Source organism: Microtus ochrogaster, chromosome 8 (assembly GCF_000317375.1).
Source record: "Microtus ochrogaster isolate Prairie Vole_2 chromosome 8, MicOch1.0, whole genome shotgun sequence".
NCBI lineage: Eukaryota > Metazoa > Chordata > Mammalia > Rodentia > Cricetidae > Microtus > Microtus ochrogaster.
The window spans coordinates 87,646,960-87,656,345 of NC_022015.1; the positions used below are offsets into that span (position 1 = coordinate 87,646,960).

Genomic DNA, 9,386 nt, shown 5'->3' on the forward strand with positions numbered 1-9,386 from the left:
CTGGTAGGTGGGTGGGTGGGTGAGTGGGTGGGTGAACGAGCAAGTGAATAGATAAACCTTCCTTTCCCCAACAAAATCTGGATCTTTGTGGTCTTCATCTCATGTGCTTTTGGTCTTTTTTGTTGTTTTGTTTTTGTTTTTTGAGACAGGATTTCTCTCTGTAACTTTGGAGGCTGTCCAAGAATTGCCTTTGTAGACCAGGCTGGTCTCGAACTCACAGAGATCCACCTGCCTCTGCCTCCCGAGTGCTGGGATTAAAGGCGTGCGCCACCACCACCCGGCTCCAGAGATGTTATGTCCACTTTTTACTGGAGTGGGAGGTCCTTCTGTCTATGTGTTGCTTTTACCATTTTACTGTAATTATGCCCACTGACATTACACAAAAATTAATCAATTGCTTTTACTATGTGACTACAAAATAAGAATTCTACTGCCTCCATAAAGAATCAATAATTATTCTTATACTACTGAAGTAGTTAAAGACACTGGTAAAGTCATTAACAATAGAGAATTTTTATATTTATGACTAATCTATTATAAACAAAAGCCAATCTGAAAAACACAATTCTAGAAAAAGTAAGTCATGTTAAGAATAGCTATGGAAGTACAAGGACCTCAGAGGCTATGCTAGACCTAACAGAAGAAACACAAAATTGATTTTAAACTGTGGGTTTATACAAATAAATAAAACTCTTCCCATCTTGTACATATGGTTAAAATTTCTTACACAAATATAAAAATGCTCATTTCCTTTACAAACTTTCTAGAAAAAAGAATGAAAAGAATTTATTATCAGCTCCCAAGTTTTAGGCTTATCTTTTTCTACCCTTATCAATTTTCTGACATTTTAAACCTAAGCAGGAAAATATTTTTGGTAAATGAAGCAGGCCAGTCAGTTTCTCAATGAACATCCTGAAGAACTCTGCGAGGCTACATATATCCCATGTTGCTTTTAGTTTCCCATCTCTTCTTTGCTTCAAACCTAAAACGAGGAGCATAAAAATCTCAATTTATTTCTAAAATAAAATAACTTGTTTGGTAAGTGACCAAAGCACTGCAATTTCACAACTACCACAGGCTGAGGAGACGCCTCCCCGCTATAACCCCACAGGCTGAGGAGATCCCTCCCCGTAATAACTGCACAGGCTGGGGAGCTCCCTCTCCACTATAACCCCACAGGCTGAGGAGATCCTTCCCCATAATAACCCCATAGGCTGAGGAGATCCCTCCCCGTAATAACCCCATAGGCTGAGGAGATCCCTCCCCGTAATAACCCCACAGGATGAGGAGATCCTTCCCCGTAATAACCCCACAGGCTGAGGAGATCCCTCCCCGCTATAACCCCACAGGCTGGGGAGCTCCCTCCTCGTAATAACCACACACTCATTCTACTGACACATACAACAAACTGGGTTCAATGGATAAGTAGACTTTCGGCAATTCCTACCAAGTAAATAGAACCGTGACTTTTTTTTTTCTTCAATTTTTAAACATTATTATATGTTGCATGTCTGAGTGTTCTGCCTGCATATATGTCTGTGTACCATATGCACGCCTGGTCCCCAGAAACCAGAAGAGGGCCTCAAATCCCTTGAATTGCACAGTTGTTGAGTCACCATGTGTGTGCTTGGAATTGAACCCTAGTCTTCCTAACAGCTGAGCCATCTGATCCACCCAGGACAAAGTGAACTTACCCCCATGCCAGTTTCTTCTTCTTTCGAGCAGCCTGTGAGTTTTCAACCTCCTTTTTGGCTTTAACAAACTTGTGGCAGGCAATTGCTTTGGCAATTTTTACACCAAGCTAAGAATTATGGAAAAAAAAGGGGGAAAAATGTAAAAAGAAATGTCCTAACTAATGTAGGAATTACAATAGTACAAAAACTTGGGCACACATAGTTCAAGAGCTGTGACTGAAAAGAAGAGATGCTACACTTGGGCCCCTGACAAAGCATAACCAACACAAACATGGCTTCTCCTGCCCTTCACCACTCAAGTCCTCTACTGCAGTTACACCATCCATCCCCTGGATGAATCCTTCCCAAACTCAGACCCTTTGAGGGTCCACAAAGGTAGTAATGAGGCCCTTCAAGCTATTCCAGCAATTCTGTAGGCTGAACAGGAATTTTCCCTGATAAGGCTGCAAACAGACTGACAGAGACATCAACTTTCTTTGCTCTGGGCTAGAATTATAGCAACTCAGTATGGTCACACAAGTTATCTCATGCTGATCAGAAGCTCTGATTGGCAGCCACAGATGGGATTAATGAAACATGGGGAAGCTAATTACTACTTCATAAATGCACTCTGCATGATGGGCAACAGCTTTTAAGTCTCTGAGAGAGAAAAGAATATAAGGGGAATCAGAAAGTAAAGAAGCTGAACTCCAGGACCTAGCTGTGTCCTGGGCAGCAGCCCTGTTCGTGCTTCCCTGGCTGCTAACTGCTGGCCCTAAAAGATTCATTTAACGTGAACCCCAATCCAGATGTCTTCTCTAGCTCAGCCTGTTAAGTTCTTGCCTCTGTATTTCTCTAGCACTTGCTACACTGCAAAGTATTTCCCAGGAAGCATCTCCAGAGCAGCAATGCCAGTATGCAACTTTCAGGGGGTATGTAAACTATGCATCCATATGCATGACTCAGATCCACGAAGAATCAAGGTGAGGGCAGGTGGGATAGTGGGATACACCTGGAATCCCAGGCAAAGGGACGCTGCCCAGGGAAGCAAAGCTGTGCTGCAGTAATCAACACCAGGCCGCTCAGGCAGGGCTGCATAGCTAGACTCTGCCTCAAAAACAAAGGAAGCTTTAAATCAATGAAGGCTTTCGATCTTTCTGATGTTTCTTGGCATTCCTATTCCTTCATCCAACTAAGCACATATTAGGAGACAGGCAGACTTGCGGAGAAGAAACACAGGAAGCCATTCAAATTAGCCTATCAAAATCTGAGTTTTAGAGAATTGCCTGGCTGGGAGTCTAGTAAGGCACGGTTGGAAGTGAAGAGTTCACGCACAAGAAGTAAACTTGGGCAGATGAAGTCTGTAATGCTTGGCCCATCTCTCAGATGTTCTTGGGGAAAACAAAAAAGGGGTAATCAAGATCTCTGGAATTTACAAACTTGAGACAAACAGACCTGGCTTTTCAGTGCAGGAAGGAAACACACATTCTCTTTTCTCTCTCAATGGAAGAAAGTAACAGTCACACTAAGGTGTTGACATGGTTACCAGCATTACAGCCATGGAAAGGACCAAGCAGAATCCAAATATCCACTTGATGTTGTAGGAGGCTGCTTGTTCATTCCCTGGCTGCCCAGACTCCCAAAATAATTACACAGAAACCATATTATTTGCAATACTGTTAGGCCAATAGCTTAAGCATATTTCTGGCTAACTCATATCCTAAAGTAACCCATCTCTATTAATCTGTGTATAACTATGTGGCTGTGACCTATTGGCAAGGTTTGGGCATATGTCTCTGGCGTCAGCTCCATGGCTTCCTTCTCCCAGCATTCAGTTTAGTTTTCCCGGCCTAGCTCTGTTCTGCCCTGCTCTGCTATAGGCTCAAAACAGTTTCTTTATTAACCAGTGGTATTCACAGCATACAGAGGGGAATCCCACATAAATTTGAGAAGGCAAAGTAACCTCAATATCTTCTCAAAATCCAAACCAATGCTAGCTGTACAACTGTACAAGAACATTTACTCCTAACCTCTATGAAGGCACAGGCGCTTGCTCCTGCCAGCCACTGGAGACACAGCACTAAACCACATAGGACTCTCACACTGCCCCCCCCCCCAAAAGGCAAAGAACTAGGCAGGGAGACGGTTCCATAGGTAAAATACTTGCCATACAAGTGTGAGGACATGAATTTGAATACCTGGACACCCCCTATCATAAATCCAGGCATGATAGCAAATGCATCTGTAATTCTAATTTGTATGAGGAATATGGGAGGCAGAGGCGGGAGAATCCCCAGAAGCTGGGCAGGGCAGGATAGGGCAGAGGACCATGACACAAGACACCCTGTCTCAAAAAAGAGATGATTCTCTCTTTACACCCAAACCATCCATAGTATATATGTATGTACACACACACACACACACACACACACACACACACACACACACACACAGAGGGGGAAAGGGAGGGAGGGAGGGAGACTGAGATTTAAACAGACTAATCATGAGGCTGAGCATCACTACACCTCAGCAAGAAGCTCAGAGAAAGTGTGGTGGCATCACTTTCCACTAAGATGGAATTCCCATCCACTGAAAATCTGTTTACTGTCATAAATGGAAAGAAATTAAGTTAGAACCTGCTGCTCAGGTTAGTGGAGTATCAAACAAATCCCTAAATATCAATAACTTTTTGTTTCAGTTTAACTCTGAGAACATACATCTCGTATCTCCTTATGTGGCAGACCTGGAGGGTCTCTTAGGGGCTCATAAAGTAGCACAGGTGTTTCTCATCAGAGTTAATCACAAAGGTGCAGCTAAATGCAAGGGGAGTGGGCAGTGTGGGAGCAAAATGGACGACACAGCGGGAGCATTAAGTGGACCTAAGAAGCTATCTTCTGTCACAAAGAGCAGCTTGTAACCTAAGTTTAAGATGTACAGAAAGATGCCAAGATTCACATGGATGACTTAACCTCTTTCCTGCTTCATTCCCTGAATATCTGTATTTCTCTGCTGATTCCATTCCATTTAATACAAACTAAATAAAAGAATGATGCATGATACAGTTTACCAACCCCCCCAGGTCAAAGTCCAATTTACCTCTCGGCTACTTTTTATTATATTTAAACTCATCCCTCTCCCTTGGGTAAGAAACAATACAATGTGAACCATATTTGCTATCCACCATTACCACGAGTGAAAGTTGTTTTCCCAAACTGTTGTAATGTCAAATTACATTTCTATATTTTTAATTTACTAAAGTTTCTCCTTTGAGTTCCCCAGATATAAGACAGACAAACCAAGGAGCACCATGGACAGACTCTCTACCCTACCACAGCCAAATAGAAATGCTTCCAGAATTGCTGCAAAGCTAAAAATAAAACCAAACCTAGAACCACCAGCTTCATTGCAAAGTTATAGAGGCCACTATCAAAACACAGTATAAACTTTTAAGAATTCTTAAACTGCAGAGTGGGCTCCATCACTTTGTGAACTAAATAAACTACCAGGTTTATAGGAGCACTTTCAGACAATGTTCCTATAAGGACATAGTATCTACCTGCTTTAGACCATAGCCCAGGTTAAATATAATGTTCTTCAATTAATAAACATTAAAACAAGGTATTTTTACAGAAAAAATTTACAGTTTGTAATGATGAAAATCCATAGTAGTTTTTGACTTTTGAATGCTTAAGTGAATATGTTTCACTTATTTCTTGTGAAAGAAATGGAACAAGAATATCTGGAAATACAAAAAGATAATAAGGCCTTCCATGAAGAGGTAGTTGAGAAAAAAATGTATTTTTCAGTCGAGATGTCAAACCCGAGTTTCAGAATATAAAAGGATACTGTGCTGTATTTCTACAACAAACAAGACAGGCAGACAGGAATCACCCTTTCACCTCTATACAAGAAAAATGCATCTTCCTGCCCAATGTAAACATCCCAAAAGCTTGGTCAATGGCTTTTATATTAAATAAAAAAAGTGAATTAAAAAAAAACAGTTCGGGGTCATCAGATAACTATAGTAACACAATGTAAGAAGACATTTTTAATGAATAAAAATACATACAGGATTTCTTGTATGTGTAGCCAAAGTATCAGCATTTTCCATATAGAACATCCAATATTTTGCTGCATTTTAATTAAGGTGTCTAAACATTATCACAAAGAACTGCAAATTGGTCGGAGCATGCGGTAAGGAAAATTAAGCTCTAAAGGCTTTTTATCACCATATTTCAGGAACCAAGGGTGTAAAATGTTCTAATTTGGGATATATTAAAAGCCATAAAAGGTCTTTCAAAAAGATTAATGGTACTTTGCTTGGATTTAAGATAAGGGCTTTAGCTGGTTGGAAAAGCAGGGCCCTGGCTGGACCCTTGAGGCATTCATCTTTACAGCCACTTGGAAGATTTGTAAAAGCGCCTGCACAACCTCAAGCAAATGCACCACGACATTTTTTTAATTCCTTTCAATTTTACAGGTTCAGTGTGTGTAAACCATATTGGGTCGTAAAACAGATATGATGGCACATCCTTATAAACACACTGCAGGTTTCAAAAAAAAAAAAACAAAACTTCAAAATAAAGTTAGTTCCTCTTACAAATGTTCTCATAAAGTTTCCTGATAATCTTTTGAAGCATCTGATTCCAACAGCTTAATCTAGCACAGCTACGAACTGCTTATCCATTTTATAAAATATTTTAGTCATCTCAAAATTACTAGCTTGTAACAGAGTTATGAAGTTTTCCTCCCTTTTGAACACTTTCAAGGCACTTATTTAAAAATACCAATTATCATACTTTAACTTTTTATAGAATAATAGGTCTCTATGAAAAATATTTATGCCGTTCTCTTTTGTTCTTTAATTAAATGAAAACAGATGTTTTCTGAAGTAAAGCGGAACCATTACTGGAGTACTTAAAGTGTTAAGGTCTTTAATTTTTATATCAGTTTGGCCGACAATTCCTGATTGTCTTTAGTCAAGCTCAACATTAATGTCAAGCAAGTTACCTAGGAGACGAAAGAGATCAAAGAGACAAAAAACCCTCCAATGTCTGATTAATCAAGCCTGCAAACAGCTTATTTCTTTTAGCCTGCATGCAAGTATGAAAATGAGATTCTGGGAGCCGAACATTGTGCAGATTTGTTCATTCTTATCAGAACAAAGCCAGCGGCAGCTTATTTCATGGATCATTGGCACTGTCATCAGCGCTACACAGAACGGGTGACAGCTCCTCATTTTGAAGCTTGAACAAAATTAGCAAAAAGTCGGCACAAATTAGCCTCTCATCTTTTTAGTAATATGACATTATTCATTTACTTTTTATCCAATTTTTAATTTTTTCCTTGTCAGCTATCCCTTTCTAGTGTCTCTCACATGCCATCATAAAATGCCTTCTGAGAAACAAGCACAGAAACAGTCAAAGTTGAAGTAACACACAAAGTTCAAGAGCATTTCCAATGGTCAGTTCTGTTGTGTTTTAAAACTTAAGTTTCAAAACTTTGCAATAATTGATTTTTAGAAAGAACTCAGGATGCCACTGTATTTCAAGAAAGGATGTAACAAGGCTAATGAGTTTCAGGCAAACCCCTGCTTAAGGTGGCATCTGACACAGTAAATGTTACACTGGTCTTTCTATGGTTACACCTGGGATGCCAGTGTTCTGACAACAGCCTACACAGCTCATCGTTAACTGAATTTTCAATCAAGATCTTTTCTTTGTATCACTGGCATCTTGTTTCAATGTTAACTTGAAGTGTGTGCATACACAGGCTGACATGTTTGTCTATGTTTGTATATCACATTAGTGTCTAGATGCACAACCTGATACATACGGATACATACCTAAAAGTCCTGCCAGCTTACTTCAATGCATAACCAGCAACACTGATTTAAAACATACTAGGAAGATAGATGCACATATACACATATAATATGATCCATACACTCTGATTTAATAGTGAAATAGTTTACATAATGCCCATTTTTAATAACTTCAAATTATACCTAGATTACAATATTCCAAAGCAGAAGAAAAAGACATTACATTGCTGAAATTACTCCTGGATACTGACATTTGTATTCAAACAATTTATTTCATTCATAAAGGGGAAAAAGCATTAAAAAATTAACCATAAGCTGTTAGATGCTTTACACAGCCCCATAAGAAAGACAGTTTTTTTGAAAGAACTGTAGTACTGTTTTCAGCAATTTCTTTATCTCTGTTCTTCTAAGTAAGAAAGCCTATTAACAAGCTTTGAACTTAAAATCACATTTACAATAATGTGCCATCAACAGTTTTATAAGCTAATTAGAAAAAGATTAATTAATGACTGGCTGCTAATAAAATGGCAATCATGAAGAAAGAAACCAAGGGTGCTAAGCTTCAACTACCACCAATTAAGAGCTAATTACAAACAAATTATATATGTGTTTTGCTGTGGGCTTTAATTTACTAAAATGGTTTTAATTAAAAGAGAAAACATGCTGATTAATTGAACTGCAGAAAAAAAATCTACAGTATAAACTGTGCTTTGTCTGTCTCTTTAATTAGACTTGTAACAACTGAAATCTTTTTTTAAGGTTAGTTAAAAGCACAGATAAACATAATTAAGACAGCGCATAAGGAAAGCCATTCAAGGTGAGTACCCAGCCAGACCCCAGAGGTTAAAAGAAACCTTCACAAAGCAATGAGATTCGAATGCGCACACCTGGAAACCACAGAGGGATGCCCTTCGCTAAACACCAATTTTACTTTTCTGAGGCCAACTCGCTTCGACTTCGAAGCTGCAGGGTCTTTATGGGAAGAAAACGTCTTTAAACTAGATGTAAAGGAATTCACCCAGGCCTTCTCTCATGTGGTCGGAGAAGCTTATCCATGCACCGTGTTCCTCTACATGTAACAAACAACTTGTTAGAGTTAGGGAGAATAAGTCTTTAAAAAGATTAAAACTACCATGTTAAAACCCCACAAGTATGTGCAGACAAGAGGAAAACAGGGAGAAATGTCCGAATTAAAAAGCACTGAGAGGACCAAAGATAAAGAAAAGGAGTCAGTCCTGGACGATCCTCAGCAGGCACAGCCGGCCTCCAGGAGAGAGTGTCCATCTCCTCAGGGGCTGGTGGAGCTGCCTAGCAACAGCCCACTACCTGAGAGGGCTTTTCCTCCCCAGTGCCCCATCCTTGCCTACTGTCAATCCTCCAGTAAAACACCACAAAGAAAACGGCACTAAGCTGTTCTTACTATTAAAAAGAGAAGTCGATCAAGAAAACACCAGGACTGGAAGGCAGAATAGTATTAAAAGATAAAACATATTTTGCCAAAGTCTGCAGATATCCACACAAAATGACTGTAAGTAAAACCTACCATCTGTTTTTAGAGAAAACTCATGGTTGGCAGCATTTGTCAAACACACTCCTGCTAGCTGCAACATCTCCTTTCCATAAACATAAAATAGTGGTTGGAATAAAGACATGACATTTACTCTTTATATGTGTGTATACATATACATATATAAATATATGTAAAAAATCTGTACTGTGCTCTTTTTACTCACTCTTCACACACCAGAAATCACAATATTTATAAGTACAGAAAGAATCTGCCTGTCTTCAGCAGCACTAGATGTCCCAGCAACACGTTTCTATAATGGTTAACTGGAATATGCCGTTCAATACGTTTCTATAATGGTTAACTGGAATATGCCGTTCAA

General features: G+C 39.3%; 1 protein-coding gene across 2 annotated transcripts in view; it reads right to left on the reverse strand.

Annotated features, from left to right (window-relative positions):
• Positions 1-388: 388 nt before the first annotated feature.
• The window catches only part of Fam204a (family with sequence similarity 204 member A), a 31,712-nt gene continuing 22,714 nt past the window's right edge, over positions 389-9,386 (reverse strand). For both annotated transcript variants that reach the window (XM_013348114.1, XM_026781686.1), the window contains exons 7-8: positions 1,695-1,801; positions 389-982 (exon numbers count right to left, since the gene is read on the reverse strand). In XM_013348114.1, coding sequence (XP_013203568.1) covers positions 931-982; positions 1,695-1,801 — 159 coding nt within the window. In that variant the 3' untranslated portion in view covers positions 389-930. The remainder of the gene's footprint in view (positions 983-1,694; positions 1,802-9,386) is intronic.